The following is a 22835-nucleotide window of genomic DNA, read 5'->3' on the forward strand; positions in this document are numbered from 1 at the left end:
GCCGGGCTTGGTGCTTACTGAGTTAAATCTTCTCATCCATATGTACAACATAAAACCATATCAGTGGGAGATTTCTGTTAAGTAGCCATGCGTCCTGGCCCCTTTCCTCTGTTAAATTTTAAACACTGCAAAGGAACTATTTTTCCCTGGGAGGCTCCCACACTCGGGATGGAACTTTCTCTGCAGAATTCTGGCACCCTATTAATTAGTGGTTATGAGTGGGAGCTGCTCTCTCTCAGCAACTCCTATTCTGCCATCAGTCAAGTGTGATTCTGTAATAAATTTCCACGAAGCAAACTATTTCTGGTAATTCTCCCTAATTAACACCAGGCCTGCTAATAATACATCAGTGCCTATGTGTTTCTGATATAACCAAGATCTTGTCTGAGAGTCCTCAAAAAGGGAAACCGCCAACCTAAATTAAGCTTTTGCTGGCAAAAAAGGATTTTATATGTGGTTCTGTAAGAAAACCTTTGATAATCTTATATGGGGGACATTTTGACTAGAAAACACTGAACGACAGGGAGGCTTGCTCTGGTTGGAGCAGTGAATGGGGATTTATTGTGAACACACAGTTGAGACTTAAGCCTATAAATCTTGTACTGGATTACTGTTTCTTAACGAAGGAATGACAGATCTCTTATTTTGTCGGTGTATTTTAATGTGCAATGACGTGATTGATAGAAACCAAACAGCGGCTATTAAAATGTCAGATGCAGACTTGATGCCCTTAAAAGTTTGGCTTCTGGAGTTTAATATACTGTGAGCAAATAGACTTGAATTTCTCTTTTATTCCCAATATGCAGCCTCCAACAGAACCGTTTGTCTTAACTTTGTACAGTTGGGGGAAAAAGTCTTAACTGAAACCAATAAACAAATGAGGACGAGGGGAGCTTACCTGGTTCTGAAATAGTTAGCTGACGAGATTGGGATGAGTTAGGCATGAAGCAACGTACCCTGGATAACGCAAAATGTGAAAAGGTAGATGATTTATGTTGTTTGATTATGATCTGCGATATCACAAATGCTTGATATGAAAGGTTATTCCAAAAAATAATTTCAGCAATAACTATTTTTCAAAACCAACAGAACTTATTAACTCGTACATATTGCGTACATTCTACATGCAGAGCATAAAAGTATGATAAATAAAAGTAGAATAAATGTGACCCTATTTTCAAATGTTTTATGTCTGGGACACGTTGATAGGCAGATATCATAAAAGAGGGATTCTTCTGAGAATTATTACACCTTATCCTATCCTGTGAATATGGAACATGGTTTTTTTTTTCCCCATGATGACTTAATGGAAATCACCACCCAAAAAGAAAGACCAGGAGAGCTTGTCTGCATCGATGCAGTCATTTATTTATTGTGTGTACATTAAGATATTGCTATACTGATTATATTTCTCATGTGGCTTTTAATTAGAAAATGTCTCCAAAAAGCAAAACAGCAGATATATACAAACTTAAAAACTTAAACAGAAAAATAGAGATGAATGGATAAGGCAAATTATACACTGAGAATCCAAAGCTAATACCTTTAAACATTCGAGGAGGGAACAGGACAAAGTGAAGCCAGAATTGATTTGTATCAAAACCATTCAGTGTGTTTTCCCTTCCCTTATGTCTGAAAAGCCTCCTGCGCTTCAACAGGGATGACTGAACTCCAAATGCCACACAAATGTGACTGTAACACTAGAGTCACACTTAAACAGGGGACAATAATTTTCTATAAAAGCACTCCTAATACCCCCTTGAAAATGGTACATTGTTGTTGATTATTGTAAACATAATGCTACACTAATACTTGGAAGATTTAAACTACTATTTCTATTTGTTTTAATACATGATCAAATGATTAGGTTTTAGTTTTAGACTCTACATGTAACCCTAATAGGAAAATGTATGCTACTACAATGGTCCCTCAGTATCCCTGTGGGGATTGGTTCTAGAACCCTCTCAGATACCAAAATCCACAATGATCAAGTCATGTGTATAAAATAGTTGTATCTTGCATATAACCCACTCACATCCTACCAAATACCTTGAATCATCTGCAGATTACTTATACAGCTTAATACAATATAAATGCTATGCAAATAGTTGTTACATTATATTGTTTAAGGAATAACAAGGAAAAAAAAAGTGTGTACATGTTCAGCAAAGGTGCAACCCATAGTTTTTTTCCCTGAATATTTTTGATCTGCAGTTGGTTGAATCACACACGTGAAACCTTTGGATACAGAGGGCCAGACTCTATAATAAGCATACATGGAGGGGCTAATTTTTAGGTTGCTACTTTAGCGGGCAAAATTCAGTCCATGTAAGTCTAGAGAAATACTATCAATCTGAACTTCATCACTAAAATCTGGAAAATGGGAAATCCAAGTATGGGAGTTTTGAGAGTCATGTACTATAATTTTAATCTGTGTTATACCAAGTACAGCATTACAAAATGTACATCTAGAGACACTAAAAGTATATGTTCTACAGTGAAGAAATAATAATAAAAAAACGCTACTGACATGGAGTATTTATAATCAGAAAAATAAATATTCAGAGAGCTCACCAGAAGAATAAAGTGCTCTGCCAGTCATTAAAAGATTACTGCTGGTGTATTAAATATGGCATTCCCCACTGGAAAATACAGAGACTCTTCTGGATTATGTCCAATATTTAGTTCACAGGATTAACTGTTTTAGGAACAGATATAAAACTCTGCCACTGAAGAGATGGACAAAGCATGAAGACAAAATGATAAATTAGGAAGCAACACCACCCTTTTAGGGATAAAATTTGGAGAAGTGCAACATTATGCTCCATGAATAATATAGAGAAAGAAAAGTCTAATAGAAATGACATCTTTAATGTAAGATAACTATATAAAAAAAAAAACCCAGATCAAATAAAATTCTGTGAAGAAAATACCCAAATGCCATTGACTTATCAAATACTATCTTGGCATATCATCCATGAAGGCAAAATTAAACAAACAAAAAAATCTCTGTCACACCAAAACAAAACCACCAGCTTATTTTGTATTCTATATCGTAAAAGACTGACGTTAAGATATGTGACAATGCACACCACAAGCCAGCAGGTCTCTTAGAGGTGGTTTCAGCAGCGATGAGAAATAATGCACAATTCAGTTCCAGCACTTGGTTTCAAAAGAAACTTCCATCCTCCCTGCCAGATGCAGGGTGACCAGGGTCCTTAGGGGTTGCCACTGGAGAGGCATTCACTTTGCCACTTTGTGTCACCCCTTGCCATTCTTTTATCCCCAGTTAATTATTATCTGCATATAATATAAATCTGCTAGACCATAAGTTAACAGCTTTCAGGACAGAAGCCTTGAAAGTTCTTAGGGAGGTTAAACAAATATTGGAGCCCAAAACCTCCTCTTTAACAAACACGCACACAATGGAAGCCAAGGCGTGCATTAGTGACTGATGGGGCAGGAAGGACTGGGGGCTCTCCTTGCCCCAAACAAATTGAAATTATTATTTAGTGTGGGATCGTGGGCTTTCATCTATTCTGGAAACAAAGAAAAAACAAAGAGAAATACTATCAAATGCTGTAATAGTATAATCTGTTTTCTCACTGGGCAAACATCAACTAGCTCCACAGTTTTGCCACAATTGTTTCTCTGCCTTCATGTGGTACCCACATAATTCTTTCTCCAAAGAAGGAAAACAAGTAACAGGTCAATCTGAGCAATTAATCAAGCTCTCCTCCTACACCACCAAACCTCTGTGAATAAGAGCTTTCCAAATTTCATGATCACATTTGAAAGCGGTTCACTTCTTACTGAGAGAAAACTACCAAACCAAACCAAATCCAAAAAAACCCTTGATTGTACCATAACCCTAAGTTAATATTTTATTTTCTAATGTAGAATTTTCAAAAAAAAAAAAAAAAAAAAAAACCAAAAAAAATTAGTCAGCAAACAGAGCTCTCAAATTTTCATCAGTTTCATTATCTGAAAAGTGGGGAATTAAAAAAAAATTTTCTTAATTGGGTATAATCTTCTGATTTACCATAATTCCAAGCCACATTCTTTTCTATTTATTCTCTTTAAAGAGAGAGAAAGCTGGTACAGCCCAAAGTTATTTAATTAGCTCTTTATCTCAGGGAAGGAAGGGGAAAAAATGGACTTTGACTACTATAGGTGATGAAAGACAATGAATAGAAACAGTCACATTTTAATAAAAGGCAAACGTTTGAGATTGATAAGCTCTATCATAGCTTTTTGGGGAGATATGAGGAAAAAATACAGCCTCTCCTATTGGCACAATACAGTTTGATCAAAAACAGCATTGCCCTTCCCTACAATTAAAGAAAGATCAACTGTAAGGCAAATCTAAAGTTTGAATGGTTTTTTAAAAACTGACACCTACTACTGATAAAATTCTGTGTTTAAAACTCCTATTTGCTATTAATAAGCATTAGTTTTCTTAAAAAATACAATGATTCTCTTATTGATAAAGTTTAAGGCATTTTCATTGCCTTTTTCAGATTTACTCATAGCTACCTAACAAGAAAAGAAAGCATAATTATTTCAGCATAAAGACTGGAGTTTTTATTCTAAAACTTAATTCTTCACTAATTTATTCTAAGATGAAGTTAATAGGCAACCAGGAAATTGGTTTTTATAAAAGTTATTTTATGGGCATAAAATACAGGAAAAAGTAATAATAAATGCCAAACTGTCTCTTTACTTTATGAAGCCAAATATTTCCTCATAGAACTTGGTTTTTAAAGCTGGAATTTATTCCTTCAGGGCCACTATTATTTTTCAAAACTCCATATAAATATGAAATCTAAAAATTAATTGGTAATTTTGATTCTCCTTCTTCTCTTCAAATTTCTTCTCTTCTGAAGTGCTGACTTTCAAAAATTCACAGAATGTGCATGTTTCTTACAAAGTGGCTTGTCCTTCTTGGAGAAAAAGGTCTGACCTTCCAAACTCTCACAACACACCTGAAAAAGAAGCATTTATTTAAGAGAATGTCATTATTTTATCAAGTATGCCAGAGAAGGGGAAAGTGATTTTTCCCCCACTGAATAATATGACAAAGAGCTTTAGTCAGTTGATGTTAGATACTGTTTCACAATACTATGACATTTCATGTCATCTTTCAAAAGTAATGAAGAATTACTTTTTCCTAGAATGTATTTCTAATTTATTGAAATCACTGATCATACTTTTCTTAACCTATTAGTCCTAATGAAAAAATCAATATGGAAAGAGGTCATGTTAAATATACTTTCTTTCCCTAAATTCTAAATAATGTTTTAAATTTGTTTCTTCTTGTAGAGAACAAAAACATTCAAAAGGAAAATACAATTCATTTGCTTTGCCAAACATTTCCATTCCCAACTTTAGTTTGCCCCAAATCCACAGGCATAGAATACTTAAGACTTCTTTTTAATTTATTTCTTTGTTTCTTATAGTAAAAACACTGGTCAATATCTGGTTGCTGTATGATCATACAGTCCCTTAACTACTAGTATTATACCTTCTTGCCTTTCCTACTGCTTTTGTTAATTATAATGCTCGTGAGCAGCTCTATTAGAGAAGAAAAGGCAAATCTGCTAGAAGTTGTTGCTTTAACAGACTTTATGAAGTCTAAGAGATGGATGAGGTAAACAAGAAATGGTTCAATGGCAATGTCTGGGGAAATCACTGGACTTCAATTAAAATTACTTTTTCCTCTTTCATACAATGAGTATTGAAAACCATTGGATATATAATATTAAGTCTAATTTTAAAAAATCAAACATCTGAACACAGCACACCTTTACTGGATATTTACTTTTTAAATTCAAAAAATATATCTTAATATTAATCTTTGAATCTATTCTAACCACTAAAAATAAAAACAAAATTATTAAATATCATATGAAATAAGTAAATGTTTATTGCATGTTTATTGTATAATAGTCACAAAAAAAAAGAAAGAAAAGAATACCTATTGGCTTTTGCTAAAGAAATAAATGGATCAACATGTAGATTATTTAGTATCAGATTTTTATAATTGTTTATATCTATTTTAAGAAGTACCCAATATTTCTAAAAACTACTAAAAATACTCTAATAACATTTTTTTAAAGTAAAGAACTCTTCTTGTTTTAAGAAATACATAGCTCGTCCTTACAGATAAAAATTTATTCAAAATTGTCTTTTTCTCTAAGGGTAAGGATCTTATTGTGTGTCAAATAATTTCAAAAGTGCCAAAAAATTTAATAAACAACTTTCAAACTCACTGTAAAAATATTTTTTCTTTAGGTCTGAAGGACTGAAAGATACAAGAGCTGATGTTTCCACTAAGTAATCAGGCTAGAGTTGGCTGGACTGTCCTCCTGTAATTAGGAAATAAGAGTTTACTTACTGAACATACAAAGCATGTGTCATGCCAGGTGTAGCCCAGAGCTTCCAGAAACATGTCTCCAGCTTCTATAGGAAATTCACATCCACGGCATATGGTACCAAAGAGGGCATAATAATCTGTATTGGGGCAGGCGGTAGAGATATAATGTAAACATGATGAAGTTTTATTTTAGAATCATAGTTCCTGGAGAGCTACAACAAAACTGGAATTAAATGAGATGTTGAAGATAAAAGAGAGCCGTAATTAGAAAATTTTCAGTTGATGGCATAGTATTTGGCTCGGCATATTTTGGGTTTCTCTTGGTAAACATTATTTACACACCTTAACGTTCTTCATTATAATTTTCCATGTGATACTTCTCACTTCTTTCCAACTACTTAATTGACTAATATGAGTACAGAACACTGTTCTCTGACCAGTTGTCAGTAAACATGACTGCTTCAAAGAAATACAAGAGGGCTTCCAATAACTAGCAGTAATAAGACTAATGACTATAATTCAAGAACAAATGTCTGATATTGGCAAATTTCACAGTGTATCTGCCTTAGATGAGGACGAAAAATAAAAGTCAACAGGAAATTTCCCGAATAAGTGCCATGACTGAATGTCTTGCTAGACTATATCACAACAATATTAGCCACATTTCTTTTGATATATTTTCTTTTCAATTTTATGACTTCATGTTGAAAACTCTTAGCCAGTAAACACCATTTACCTGACACAAATTGCAAATATAATATTAATAGGATTTCTTTTTGAAGAAAGCAGTTTCAACAAGATGTTTCTCTGTTACTAAATTAGAATTTATCAGTATTTTTATTTTCTTTGATGCAACTATGTATGCATAAAAGCTGTCACTACTGTGTTGACTCATGGTTCACCCTCTGGCCTTTGACATTGCTGATCCAGTCTGGGCTAGAGGGGAAGTAGGCCATAATATGCAACTTGATTCGCCTTCCTTCGCAATCTTAAATCTTTAACATTTCTTAGCACTGGCCCAACATATACACACAGAGTCTACTGTGTGTCATATTTTTGTTTTAGGCATTGTAGGGGTACAGTGGCAAAGACAACAGGTGAGGTTGCCTTCCTCCTGGGGCTTATGTTATCACTGGAAACAGGATGTCATCATTTATGGAATTCAAAAAATATATTAATAGATGGAAGTAAATAAGTTCAGATTGGGATAAGTGCTATGAAGGAAAGAAGATGGTAATATAAAATAATTAGGAAGGGGCACTACATTATTTAGGAGGGTTAGAAAAGGCCTCTCCAACGAGGTAATAGTTATAATGAGACTAGAAGGAGAAAGAAAAATGGCCACAGAAGGCTGAGGAAGAACATTCCACTGATGAAAAATAACAAGCACAAAAGCCTGAGGCAGGATGTTAGCATGTTCAGGAGCAGCTGAGGGGTCGGTGCAGCTAGAATCCAGAGGCGACACTGGCTAAGCCGGCCCTAGTGACGAGTGCAACCCCTCAAATGATGAAGACAGGGTTAAGAACTGGTTTGAGGGGTTAAAGAAAAAAAAAAAAAAAGAACAAAAATAGACCAAGTTGATTAAAAATGGCACTTAAATAAATATTCAATAATATTTCACCTTTGGGTTTTTAAATTATGACTTCTTTGAATACATTAAATGCAATATGAAGACTACAGAGTTTTATATGTGTTTTGGTTACATAGGGATACTATCTGCTACTTGCAAAATGTCTTGCAAAGTTCCTAACACAAACAAATAAAACAAAAAAACAAACAGCTCTTTCTTTAGGAAAATTAAGTGGAATTACAAAATGTGAAATATTCTGGTTGAATCAGAGTAGGTAGTTTGTAGCCAACCTGTCCCCAAATTGCCCATGGGTTATTACACTAGAATTTCTAGGGTTTCTGGTGGACAGTCTGGAATAGATCCAGGTTGGTCCTAATTAAGGAGTCAAAAGGAGGTGAAAATAGGCGAATATTGAATGGACAAAGAAAGGTTGAGTGATGTTAATACAGCTTCAACTTAGAAGCAGACTCTTCCTCTAACTTCAGTATTCTGGAATATTCCCTTCTTTGAGCGATGCACTTCAAATTTCAAGGTAGAATAACAATAAAAGTCAATAATGGAATGCAGTGGTGGTGAGTGGGGGCATGATAAGGGAAAAGTCTGTTATAGTTTGAAACGTGTATGTGGGTAGTAATATCTAAGTGAGGGCAATATTAATAAATAAATGGTATGAAAAGCAGACTTTGGGAAGGAAAAGGAAGTGTTCAGAGTTCAGGCAAAAGACAAATGTAGTAGATAGGTCCTTATAGTTTAATTTATTAAAAATCATTTTACCAAGGCTAATGCCAGGATTACCCTTCCATTCAGTAAAAGTAACAAAGGATTTCAAGTTTATTTTCAAAGCAATTGCCTTAAAAAGCCAGTCAATATCATATTCTAAAGCTGAACATTTCTGATGTTTATAAACACTCAAAATTCATGACTGGACTGTAAGAAGTAGCTTTATGCTACATGATTTGGTAGAATTTATATCCATCAATTATTGGGGATTCAAGAAAAATATTTTTCCTACTAAGTAATGTTTACATTCTCAATTCTCATAATGAAGTTGGAAATATCTGTTTGGACAAAGTCACATAAAAAGTTTAAATGATTCTTTTCCTATATGTTTAGAGCAACATTAAATGCTCCCAAAGTAATTAAGAAAACTACTTCGCCTACTATTTTCTTTCAACTTTATAGAAATATAAAGGTTAATGTTTTACCTTTATTCAAAATTCAAGAAACTAATGGCTTCATGATCTTACCAGTCTCGCAGTAGGGTTCACCATCCTCCAAGTGAAAAACGTTATTACGAATGGGTTTTCCACAGGCCACACACACAAAACAGGAAACATGCCAAGTTTGTTTCAGTGCATTGATGACTTCCTGTTACAGAAAGGTAATGAGATGTAAAAAAAAAAAAAAAATTACACTAAATACACAAATATTTATTATTTACTTATTTTTTTCTTTTCTTTTTTGGCTTTGCCATCTACTGGCACACAGATATTTATTTTAATAGCTGTACCAATAAACTGTAAAGGTAACCCAAAGTAGACACACATGCTTCATCTTTGTCTTGAGCTTGTCATCCAAGTAACACGAGATGTTAAAGACAGAATCAAAGATCATCTAAACCAATGTACTATATGAGTGTGTTTGTCACAAATACAAATCAATAAACTTATTTAAGGAAGGGTAAGCATGATATTTAAACACTAAACATACAGTGAATAAAGTGCTTGCTACAATGCATTCTGCTTTTTCTCAAAGGGTATCAGAAAACATTAACTTATAAAAATTGTATAGTATTATCTTAAAATGTCATGAAGGAAGGGGGGAGCATTTAAAAACTAAAATACACCAATACTTTGGTGCATCACAGAAGGAATAATATAATCAAGGTAATCCAATCAGGTAGACAGGTGTTCATGCCTTAGGAAATCGGTTGCAATGGTACTAAGCACACACTCAAATGAGTGTCTAAAATTTGAACCATAAAGCATGGATTCTAATCAACAATGGCCCCGTGGTTATACCAATTATTGAAGACTTGGCCCAGATGTTAATTAGTAAAAGAGGTTTTGGGGAGTTGGTTTTACAAAGAATCATTTCTTTGAATTGAAAGAAAAAGATGGAGTCATTAAAAATCATTTTTGATAAATAGTTAATAACATAGGAATTTGTTTTCCTTAACATTTATCACAAAAAAGAGGATGTCATACATACAGCATGGTTACAATTTTATAAATGCATTACTTATAAAAAGCAATCTGGAAAAAATACATCATAAGGTTATCAGTAATTATCTGTGGTAAATAGGTCATTTAAATTCATTTTTTACATTTTTTGTAATTCCTAATTGTTCTAGAGTGAAATATTTTCTTTTATAAAAATATTAAGATAAAATAAAATGACAGAATAAATCATCAGCCATAGAAAATGCCATAGTTCACTACTGAAGGACAAAGGGAAGAAATGGCAGAAGTATAGACCCAACAACATCACCAGTAACATTAGTACCAAATGTACACTGAACCAAATCATTTCCCAGGGCTTCCAGAATATACTTCCTTTTCCATCCTTGAGGCAGATTAGTATTTCTTCTTTAATGGGTAATCAAACGACTAAAACACAATCCAGAGGAGCTATCTCTTTGGTGAAGTTCTGGCCTATCTCTGAAGCAATAAATATGATTTCCATTTCCTGGAACTTTATTTAGTTCTAAGACTCTTATTGGACTTTGTTTTATTATTCTATTTTTTTTTTTCTACAGAGTCTCACTCTGTTGCCCGGATTAGAGTGCCGTGGCATCAGCCTAGCTCACAGCAACCTCAAACTCCTGGGCTCAACGATCCTTCTGCCTCAGCCTCCCCTGAGTAGCTGGGACTACAGGCATGCACCACCATGCCCGGCTAATTTTTTCTATATATTTTTAGTTGGCCAATTAATTTCTTTCTATTTTTAGGAGAGACGGGGTCCCGCTCTTGCTCAGGCTGGTTTCAAACTCCTGAGCTCAAACAATCCGCCCACCTCGGCCTCTCTGAGTGCTAGGATTATAGGTGTGAACCACTGTGCTGGCCTGTTTTATTATTCTAGAATCCAAAGAACATGTTTATACACTAAAACAGTATTAGCAGTTATCTACCAATTATTTGTCATCATTTGGGAAGGTACAGGCTGAATCATTCTGTTTCTTTGTCCCCAACATATTATACAAACTAATAACACAGAAATATTATATTTCAGGTGGTATGTTTATAATTTTAAGTGTCCTCAAAGTTTTAGACCCATTTAAAGGTATGCCCTAAAATTAAGACTACTTAATAATTCACACTAACTTTTCTCTCAATTAATATGAATTATGGCTTCATTACTATATTTTCATATCGAGAGCATTAGAATTCAGCAGGGCCATTTCCAACTTTTATATGAGGCCAGGCACCTTGGCTTCTTCTAAGATCAAATTCCAGCTCCTGGTCACCCATAAGAAATGCCTGATCCTTACTTGATAATTGCAAACTAGGTACTCTGGAGCAGGAAATTTGTGTATTCATCATTATTTGTTATGTACCGTCTAATGCCTAAATTACTCCCTTTAGAAAAAAAAAGAAAAAGAAAGAAAAGGTATGGTATGAAATCCTTTTTCCATCACCTTGTGCTCTCGTAAAACTGAGGTTATATTTTTAAACATTATATGCATTCAAGAAAAATAGATCATTTATAAGCCTCAGGTTTTATATATTTCATGAAATCGGTGTCCTGTACTTGAACCCTGACAAGTGGGGAAATGCTGCTCTTATAAAAGCGATGGAATTTAATTTAAAACAGTGAAGGTGTCAGTTCTGAGAACTCGGATGTGTGTGGTCCTCCTGTGCGACCTCTTCGTTCCTGCGCAGACAGGGGCCTGTTGAAGTCGCACGGCCACAGCAAATTAGTTTTCCCCCACGGTGGCTAGACTCTCGCCAGACGGGCCGGCACGCAGGGAGACAAAACCAAAGACAACCTGACCCCATGAGTCCGATCTCCTTCTACAGAGGTCTATTTAGTTTTGCTTTACAATAATAAATAGTGATGAAAATGGAGAGGGAACAAAGCAAGAAAGAAAATAAAAAGTTAAAACGACCGGAGTTTCATAACAAAAGATCATTCTGCTTTAAAACTCACTAAGAATGAAAACATTTCCAATACTCACTCCAAGGATCTTCCTTTGGCATCGACCACATTCAGGAGCAAAGAATTTCTCATAGCACAGCTCGCAGTACAGGGCCCCCTTCTCTTCTACAAATCCAATGTAGGCCATTGTATTTTTGCAGTGAGCACAGTTAAATTCTTCTGGGTGCCAAGATTTCCCCAGTGCCACCAAGAACGGTCCCCTGCCAGAAGTAAAAGATATCAACTTAGCTCCAGACCAAAAGTTTCTACAGTTAGCCTGGATGGGACCGCTTTCATGCAACGTCCGATCGATTCAATACTTGCTCAGTTTTCCTTTGCAAGGACTGAACGCGTGGGCCCTGTGAATTCACACAGGGACTCTGCATTTATGTGAAAAGAAAAAGGGACAGGAGTAAGCACATAAGGGATCCCTCCAAGAAAGGCTCCCGCTCCACCTTTTTCCATCTTCAGGGTATGTTTCATGGAGTGGCAATGAGTCAATCTGTCTACATCACAATTAGAATTGAGGATGCGGATGTCAACTGGGACAGAAAGTCGCTGTGACAGAACATGAAGCAACTAGGAAAAATATGTGGCATAGGCAGAGATGAGATTTGGACATTTCTATAAAACAAAACAAAATCCTCAATTTGATAAGTCAAAATCTTAAAAATAGTAATAATTATTACCTGAGAAAATACTCAAGTCAATTTCTTTTCCCCATTGTTTTACATACATATTTCTCAACTTTATTAAACACATCAAATCCTCACCCTCTAAAATGACTACACAAACCATAAACTGGGTATTATATAACGATTGTTTAAAAACTACTTGGAAAGGTTTTATTTCATTCAAATTTGGCCTATTTTTTTAAAATTTATTTTATTGTGGTAAGAACACGTAAAATGAGATCTTAACAGATTTCTAAGTGCACAATACAGTATTGTTAACTACAGACACAATGTTATACAACAGATCTCTAGAACTTATTCATCTTGCATAATTGAAATTTTATACCCATTTTTTTTTTACAATGTGTCCCCCTTCCCCTCCCTAAACATGACAGCTTTTTAATGCACATTTGTATCAAGGTAACAAATGTTTGTAAAGAGAGTTTTCTTCCCACCAAATATTACACAGTCATGAACTGATAAGATGGGCTGGGTTTGCTTGGCAGGAATCCATTACGAAGCCTTATCTGGTCAGGAAGCCCACAGAGACTAACCATTCTGGCCTCTGCAACATACTTTTCAGGAGCTACATCACACTAATTCTTATTCATAGAGTGGCTTTTCCTCCAAGGCACTTTTACACTTATCTAATTTGTCCAACAACATTCCTGTGAGACAGACCAGGGCAGTTATTACGAATTCAGTTTCACAGATGGAGAAGCTGCGATACAGAATGTTCAAAAAGATAATAACAAATATAAAATCACCGAGGCAAGGCCAGAAGCTGAATTTTCTGATTTCTAGTATATTGCTCTGTTCAACTGACGTTCTGCCTTTGACCTCATTACCATCGATTTTATCATCACCGACTGACCACATGGTAATTGTTAGTAAGCAGCAGACACCGGACTTCTAAGCAGATTACTAATAGGAAAAGTCACAGCACTGAGTATCACCAAGTCACAGCATTATTTAACCTTTGACAATAACATAAACTTTGCTATTCAATAACTATCTCCCACTGGTAAATTCTTTGCAAACATATTGATGTTTACTTAGAACCAGCACCCAACTCTGCAAGAGTAGGAAAGGAGAAAGGCTCTTGATGAGTGACTAAAATTTCTCATGTGGGGTATGAGGTTATTTTCTAGCCCTACTTTTTTGTTAACTTGTTTCTTATTAATATGATGCCATTTTCTGCAAGCAAGTATATACAGCTCTCTTAAGTTTGAGATGCACAGTTTATTAGTTTATTATTTTTTTTAAAACTCTAGGGTAGCATCAGTGCTAGTTTTGTTATAACTAGCAAGAAATGCCTTTGGTAACCAATTCCTGCCAGAGAAAAAGCAGCTACAGATCACCTATTCTTCAATCAAATATATTACTTTTGGTAGATTGTCCCTCAATTTATAACTGATTTATAAAATAACAATCCTACTCCAACAAGTTCCTTCATTTAATTCTCTCAGTATATATTTGGCAAGTAGTTTATCTTCAAAGGTAAACCAGGAGTCACACTACTTAAAGCTAGACAATGTTTTCCGAGTGTTCTGAGCTTTTCCACTCGGTAGTTATCTGGTTATATATGTGTGAAACTTACTATGGCCCTAACTAACATAGGCTATGGTAGAACTTTGGAATTCTATGCTGCTATTTGTCTGGATATTAAAACAGATTAACCACAATTTACTAGGGTGAATTTTTTATTTGGGCACATCATCAGCTTATCCATAAGGCTGGATGGACCCTTGAGGCCAATATCCTTATTGGGTTCCCCAATTTTCAAAGGAAGTCAATCCAACCTCAAGCTCTACATCCTGTGAAAGTGTGTTGGTGTGTGCATTGCTCATAGAACATGTCTATCAGTGCTACCAGATATCAGTGCTACCAAAGTCAAATTCATAGTCTAACTTTAGGCAAGCATGCAGGTCATTACTGTAGGTATTGTCCAGTCTTGATGCTAGCTTCATTTTTAATGGTCCCATCCATGAATTTCATTCTTTTTTCCATCTTTGGTAATTTAGAAGATTATCTTATATTTTGGTATGCTTAAAAGTCTCTTGAAAAACTTTCTGATGTAAAGTTTACCATACATAAATTAATTAAAATTATAGTCCATTGAGAGTAACTAAAATATTTCATCACTTCTTTTAAAATATGAATAGGAAAAGGAAATTAGGACAGTCAAGAAATTCCTTCTGTACCTTTAAAAAAACAAGTTGAAAATGACCCCTGCTCCTACCAGATCTCCTTCTTTAAGTAAGCACACTCAGGGCAAACACTGGCCTAACCTGATACTCCTTCACTGTACTGAAATAGCATCTTTCCCTATCGATGCCCTTAGAATTATGTATAGATTAAACAATAAAATTCCTTACATAAAACAAAGTCTTCTCTTCTCTGTGTCAGCAAAGACTAATTTAACAGATTCATTAACACAGGATTAACAGTGCAGAAGTTCTTGTTCCAGCTAGGATTGGGTTTCCCTTTGTGAACCGGAATGACAGGCTTGGATGGCTGCGAAGTGGAATCAGGTATTCAGCCACCTCGCCTAGTACTCCCTGCCCCATGAGCCCTCACTGAATACACGCTGACTGACGAGCGGGGTGGGGGCGAGTGAAAGCCTTCGATTGGCTGAGAGAGAAGAGATCTGGCATGAAACTTTTGATACTGTTTGTCTTCTGTGAGACTTATGCCAAAAAAGAGGGGGGGCGCGGGGGAAATGGAAGGAAAAGTAGGGAAGAATGCCAAAGAAGAACTCAGAGAAAAAGAAAAGCTCACAAATATAAAAGGTAAAAGCAACTGCAGATGTCAACAGGCACAACCTAACAGGAATTTAGCTTCAAAATTAAACGCTTACTTCTTGCTTCCCTTTGTTATCTAATTTTCACAACCACCTCAGTGACAGAACTCTATCATATACTCGTAGATGAAGGAAGCATCAGAGAGGTTAGCCAACTTTCCAAAGACCCTGTGGATGATGAATTGTAAAGCACGAATCTTCCAGAGTCCAATCATTACAGATCAAAATCTTTATTTGACCAAAACTTACTACATCAAGTTAAAGACAAAAGCCTTCGAAGCCATAACAAACGACTCATGTGCTCAAGAATAAAAATGGAATCTGATATTATACTTAATTAGATATAATAATATTATCTATCTATTTATTTATTTACAGACAGGGTCTCACTGTATCACCCAGGCTAAAGTGCAGTGGCGTCATCATAGCTCACTTCAACCTCAAACTCCTAGGCTCAAACGATCCTCCTCTGCCTCAGCCTCCTGACTAACTGGGACTACAGGCACATGCCACCACGACCAGCTAATTTTTCTATTTTTTGTAGGGACAGGGTCTCACTCTTGCTCAGGCTGGTCTTGACCTCCTGGCCTCAAGCTATCCTTCCTGCCTTGGTCTCCCAAAGAGCTAGGATTATAGACATGAGCAGGTTGCCCAGCCCAGTTTTATATATTTTTATATTACCCAACTTCTAGGAAGGGCCTGACATGAGCAAAGAGCCCAAGAACAATACAACCAGAGAAACAGAGTGAAATAAAATAGATAATTGGGAGAGTTTGTACATATGCACATTCACAAAGACACATGCACAAAGAAAGAGACACCAGATTGGAATTATTTAACAATCCTTCCTAAATTTGGAAACACTATTTTCTACTCTTAATTCTTCACTTATAGTAGATTATGCCCAAACTTTCCATTGATACATTAAAAAATATAATTCTACTTTCATTGAGTATCATCTTTAACCTGTAACCCTATAACATACTGCATTTAAAAGCTTGTGAGGCCAACTACGGTTTTATATCTTTAAGGCAGAAATGACTGGCTCCTCAAAAATAAATGCACAGGCAAAATTGAGTTTAAACATAATAGTGAATAAAGAGAACTAGTTTTAAAGAAGGTAGTGTTAATTGACAATCTTTAAAAAGTCTATAGTCAGTTCTTTATATTGAGATTAGAAAATCAGCAAAGTCGGAGAGATGTGATTCTGTAATAAGTAAGTGGGATATAATTTCAACTTGGCAACTCTTATATATATCCTACAAATATTTTCAAAAACTTCATTCACCAACTGAACAAAAACTTACTAAATTCAGCATGTGCCACGCACTGTTCTAGGAATAGGAAACGTGGCCGGGAACAAAGCTGAGAAAAGCTCTGCTCGCATGCAACTTACAGCTAATGTGGGGGAGACAACAAGTAAGATAAACAAATAAAATATATGGAATGTTAGATATTAAGGGCTGAGGAAAAAAATAAAGCCTGGAGGGGAGGGGGAGACTGTTGATGTCGGGGGTAGAGAGGAAGCAAGAGAATTTAAGCAGGTGGCAGGGACAACACTGTGACACTGCAGTAAAGCCTTTACAGAGGTGAAGGTGAGCTGGGCTCAAGCTAGGAGCCAGGGGCCAGATGTGGTGGCTCACGTTTGTAATCCCAGCACTTTGGGAGGCCAGGGCAGGAGGATCACTTAAAGCCAGGAGTTCAAGACCACCGTGGGCATCGAAGCAAGGCCCAGTCTCTACCAAAAAAAAAAAAAAAATGAGCCGGGCATGGTGGCGCATGCCTGTACCCAGCTACTTGGGAGGCTGAGGCATGAGGATTGCTTGAGCTCAAGAGCTGGAGGCTGCAGTGAGCTCTGATCATACCACTGCGCTCCCCCCTGGGCAAGAGAGTGAGAACCTCTCTCTCAGAAAAAGAAAGAAGCTAAGATGTTCGTTTATAAGCTCATTCTACCAGGTAACTAAAATCTGGTTTTGGCTACAACTGCCTAATTTTCCCTATTATATTACCACTCCAACAATCAATCTATCCATGAGTATAAGAGTTGAAGAAATGGTACTTCTATCATATTAATAACTGGACTAAAAATGTTCCATAGCAAATGTAAAGCTTCAGTAGAATTTCCTAAGATATAACTACCTATTCATTTGTAACTAAAGTAATGGCTCCATAATACAATTTAGGCAAAATATCCATAAACTTTACATGATTCAATTAAGCCAAAAAATTTTAAACATTAGATCCAAATAAAATTAACTATGGAAATTTAAATTTAATGTGTATTATAAAGAGACAACCATCTGAATATTAACATTCAGGCTTCTGAAGTTTTCTAAAAACAATCGACTCTGCTAAAACAAAACAAAATACCAAAAAGCCAATAAAATAAAAAACAAAATTTGCTTTGGTTTGTCCTTAGATAAAAAAAAATGTTTTTGAAAATTTGAAATACTGAAAAGGTAAATATAAAACCAAACTATGAATTATAAACAAACAATATAAATTATATGGTAGGAAACTAACAATATAAATTACAAAATAAATCTTAAACTTCTCAAGAGTTTGCCAAGGTATAATATTCTGTATTGAAAGAATGGAGCCTGCAACTGCAGGTTGTTTTTACAACAGGTGTCCAAAAGAATGTCACTTGATCCAACACCTCTTTGCTTTGGTAAGTAATACTGACACTGAGGCCAGGAACTAGAATTATGCTTTGACTAGGCCTCTGAACTGACCACAATCTATTCAAGCTGCTTTAGCACTTGAGCACCAGGCAAATGTGCTATGTTAATTACTGTTATATGATCTTGACGTGGACTAATCCCTATTCCTATTAACTTCCTTAGTAAATGAAGCTTTAATGCTAACTGATAACAAATAGTGGATAATCCAGACCAATATAGAATTTAAGAGATGAGGGAGCAATAAGTGATAGCCATTCATGTTATTAGCATAATATAGATTTATTTTATATGGCAGGATGATAGTGCATTAAAATTGCATCCTGGCCTAGCATTAAATTTGAAACCATGGCAGTTAAGGGTGGTGAATGTAATTTTCACTTTGATCTTCATATTTTCTCCACACTAAGTTTTTCAGAAGTGCTAGTAGTGGTGATATTACAGAATATCGCTGAATTTTATAATCAGACAACATGAATCTGCAACTTACGTGTTTTGACATTTTGTTAACTCACTTGCTTACAATAGCACACAAGTAACAGCAGTGACTCTTGTCTGCATAAATGGTGTTTTCATTCAGAATATATTATAGTATCCATAAACATCAGTCTAGGTAACCCAAATACTATAACTTATAGAAGCAAAGTTACAAGTCGGTTTATTTTTATTTTATCAATTTTAAAAATATAACAACTAAATGCACGTAATAATCAAAACATTATTTTATTTATTGGGATAAAGCAGCACCAACTTTATATTAGTTTAAATATTTCTGTAAGACAGTAACCCCATACTAGTACTTTTAGGAAAATGACTCTAGCCACATTGACGTTATGGCTTGAATGATGAATGGGTCTAGACTCATGCATGACCTATTCAGTTAAACATTTACTGAATGCCTTCTGCGTGCTGAATATTATGCTAGACTTTGGAAATCTCTACTGCTTTTCCCTTTCTCCGCATAATCACTATTACTACTGCCACTGCTACTAATTCTTACTAAGCGGGTAGGCACTCACTATGAAAACTACAATTTAAGTGAAAAAAATAGCTTACAAAACACCATATTATTATTCCATTTCTGTAAAATGATATCTGTCCTTACGTGTGAGTGTTTTAAAAGTCTGAATGAAAATAACATTTATTTTGGGAGGTAGAATAATTGTATGAACTTTGTTTTTGCTTTCTGTTTTTTATGTTTTTTTGAATGTCACAATGAACATTGACTATCTTTAAAATAAAAAAGTTAGTCAACTTTTAACTTTTATTCTTGACACTACATTATTTAATTAATAGCAGGTTAAAGAGTATTTATATTTGGTTCTTAAATGAAGTATTGAGGTTTCCTGGCTCCATTCAAAATATTACCTGGAAATATTATGCTAAGCAATTATTACAGAATAGAGGGGAAAATTCAATTAAGTCTTAACCATATTCAACTTTAGAGAAGCCATTGTTTCAACCATTTCAAAAATAGGATAAATTAAGAAAAAAGAGAGCTTGAGAAATCATTTCAAACAATCATTTGTTACTGTCAACAGGCAACTCGCAAAGAGGCAACCAGGTCCCTTTGGTGGGATCCCTGCAATTAGCATTCATACCTACACCTCATAACATTTTAAAAGCCACTTATTAAGAAACACTCAGAGATTTAATACATTCTAGAATAGTATATTCTTAAGATCTCTGAGACTTTTTTCCTTCTTGGAATTTAAGAGATAATCAAATAGATTTGGACAAAAAACATTTTAAAGAAGCAAGTTATTGCCCAATCTAACACTCAAAGCATTTATGAATAGATCTGCAGGTAATTACCTCTTGGAGCTTATGTATTCAAAAATCCAATCCTCTTTTCTCTAGGGCTCAAAGTTCTTTACTTCATGTTACTAGTTATTTTTCATCTAAATCAAAGCTCTCACTTCTATAATTTGTAAAATAACAAAATTGGGATAAATGATCTTCGGGGCTCCTTTGAGTCTTAAAATTTATTATTCTCTGAAAGGCCACCACATCAATCACTATTTTTCCTTAGTTCTGATAGGAATTAACAATGGACACAATTAGCATTTTTAGTTTTATTTTCGCAAAGCCCAGCATGACTTGTCATTAAAATAGATTTTAACACATATAAATTCACATTAATCTACTCAGTAATACCTATTATATGGGATTATGGCAAGGATATTTTCACTAATAAAATTTCAAATATTTCAGAATACTAAAAAAAAAAAAAAAATCAACATTGGTATTAAGTACTTTCAAGAAAATTTCAAGAAAAACAAATAACCAACCTGATGACCTGATTACAATGGGCACACATGGGAGTTCGTTTCCCTGCTGGGATGTGCTCGGCCCTTTGCACTAAAGTGTCCTGGTCGCTTGGCTGGGATTGCCCCAGAGCTGAGTTGGCTGGTGCCACTGCTCCTGAGGAAGTAGCACTGTTCGAGATTCTTCCAGTGGAAGGTGCTAGGAGTTAAAACACAGAAGCGTTAGAACAAGAATAAGCCACCTATAAACCTTTCCTAATAAGCAAATAACAATCATTTTTTAAAGGATCTATTCACTTGCTTATTCACTCACTCACATTTATGGTGAGGTTATGAACTAAATACTGGGCTGCAGGCCACACATCTGAATAGGAAAGTCAGTCAAGGATTCCAACACAGCGGAAGAGTTATGACAGATGTATGCACGGGGTGTTGTAGGAAAAGCAGAGTTACTCCTGCTTCCAAGAGAGATATGGTTAAGCTGAATATCGAAGGTGATGCATTTCCAGTTACCCAGACGTCTCTGCTAACCATTAATGAGATTTATTCCAAATATATCATAGACACATTTAAAATCTCCACGTGTTGGAGATAACAATACCAAAAATGAACTCACTATATTGTCTCTCTTCCTGTGTTCTCTAAGTAGACCATGCAATCCGTTGCCCCAGCGTACGAGGTAGCTACCTAAGAAACACCCTTGTTCCTTCCTCTCGCTCATCTTCAAAGTAACAGGTCCTGCTGATTTGGTATCACAAATAGTGCTTGATTTTGCCCCCTCTTCTCCGTTCCTATAATACTGTCCTGGTTTAGGTCCCAAATGTCTCCCACATGGACCAGCCACAAAAATGCCTCATCTTCCTTAAATTCATCCTCCCAACTGCCACCTAAGACTGAAATCTGACCCAATAAAACTCTGTGTCAAGCATTTCCAGGTCCTGGTCCTTGTTCTGATCACTGAATGTGGTCCCTGCTTCCACGTGGCTCACAGGTCCCTCCAGGGGTGCTGGCCTGTCACTCAACCTTGCCTCTCACAACTCTGTCTTTCACTTTGTGCTACAGCAGCACCACATCGTGTCACTTCTTCTTGTGAATGGGTCTATCCATGCTCAGGCTGTTTTCACTGTCAGTAATGCCATTTTCTACCCTTCTTCCTATTGACCTAGAAACAACTACTTTATTGCTTAAGTTTCAGCCCAAAAGTCAACTGCTCCAAAAATCCTCCTACCTCTCCCTTCTTGGCCCCTCCTTATAATCTGGATTAAATGTTTCTCTTCTATGTCATCATAATTTTCTGTGAACATCTTTATTATTGCTCCTACAACATATTTCTATGTCTTTTATTCCCCCAACTATTTAACAGATAATAGTCTCCCCTAAAGCAGAAACTATGTCTTACCACCCGAGCAACTTAATAAAGTGTCTGGAATGAATGCATGAATTGAATGAATAAACTGGAAGCAATATATAAGTGAATGAATGAGAAAACTGTGAGGGACTGAAACGAATAGAAGGTCTATTCCTTACCCACAGGCAATTAAAATTGAATGGAAGATAAAAGGCGCACATGAAAATGGTTTAAAAGGAATAACTTTTAAGAAAAGCATACAAAATACAGATCAACGGAGTGTATTTCCATATAAATAGATGTATGTATATAGACACATAAATAGACACTGACAGAATCCATATTAACATATGGTTGGAACTGGGTAAGATTAATTGGAATAATTGAAATGATAATTCTCCCTCACTAGAACAAAGCCTGTGTGCAATAATGTGCCAGATACAGATCCAGAAACCCAGTGTTCACGGACACTTTGCACATGTACAGTGTTCCGCCTGGCACTTGCTCTAGGAAACAGCACTTACAGGCCAGGCAGCTCTACTACTGCCCAAGTTTCAAAACAGTCACCTGGACTAGGAACCTGTTTCCATTCTCTTAAACTCTCACTTTCTCTTATAGGAATGGAAAAGAGAATTACTGTGATATTCACTTGGTATACTCTCTTCCTTGGTACCTCATTGGCTCACAAAGCCCACCTCTCACCTCTGTGGGTCTTCTCTTTCTACATCCAGACCTGATTTCTCTTAGAGCACCAGATGGCCATTTTCAATGCTAATTCCAGTTACTGTCTTTACATTCACAACACGTAAAATGGATTTCCTCTTCTTGCACACATCACCAGGTCTTCCTAAGAACTCCTGTATGTCTGAATTCTCCTACTTGTGCAGACACCGCTCTCTGCCTCCTATATTTGTCCCTGAGAGTTAGACCCCAGACCTTAAAAACTGTTCATCGTAAATGTGTCTCAGGTCTGTCCCTC

General features: G+C 35.7%; 1 protein-coding gene across 8 annotated transcripts in view; it reads right to left on the reverse strand.

Annotated features, from left to right (window-relative positions):
• Positions 1–1339: 1339 nt before the first annotated feature.
• The window catches only part of PDLIM5 (PDZ and LIM domain 5), a 187163-nt gene continuing 165667 nt past the window's right edge, over positions 1340–22835 (reverse strand). For all 8 annotated transcript variants that reach the window (XM_075998758.1, XM_075998757.1, XM_075998756.1 and 5 more), the window contains 5 exons: positions 20533–20707; positions 12124–12304; positions 9194–9314; positions 6398–6513; positions 1340–4985 (listed from right to left, as the gene is read on the reverse strand). In XM_075998758.1, the coding sequence (XP_075854873.1) occupies positions 4896–4985; positions 6398–6513; positions 9194–9314; positions 12124–12304; positions 20533–20707 (683 nt within the window). In that variant the 3' untranslated portion in view covers positions 1340–4895. The remainder of the gene's footprint in view (positions 4986–6397; positions 6514–9193; positions 9315–12123; positions 12305–20532; positions 20708–22835) is intronic.

The sequence above is a fragment of the Microcebus murinus genome, chromosome 29, assembly GCF_040939455.1.
Source record: "Microcebus murinus isolate Inina chromosome 29, M.murinus_Inina_mat1.0, whole genome shotgun sequence".
Lineage (NCBI taxonomy): Eukaryota > Metazoa > Chordata > Mammalia > Primates > Cheirogaleidae > Microcebus > Microcebus murinus.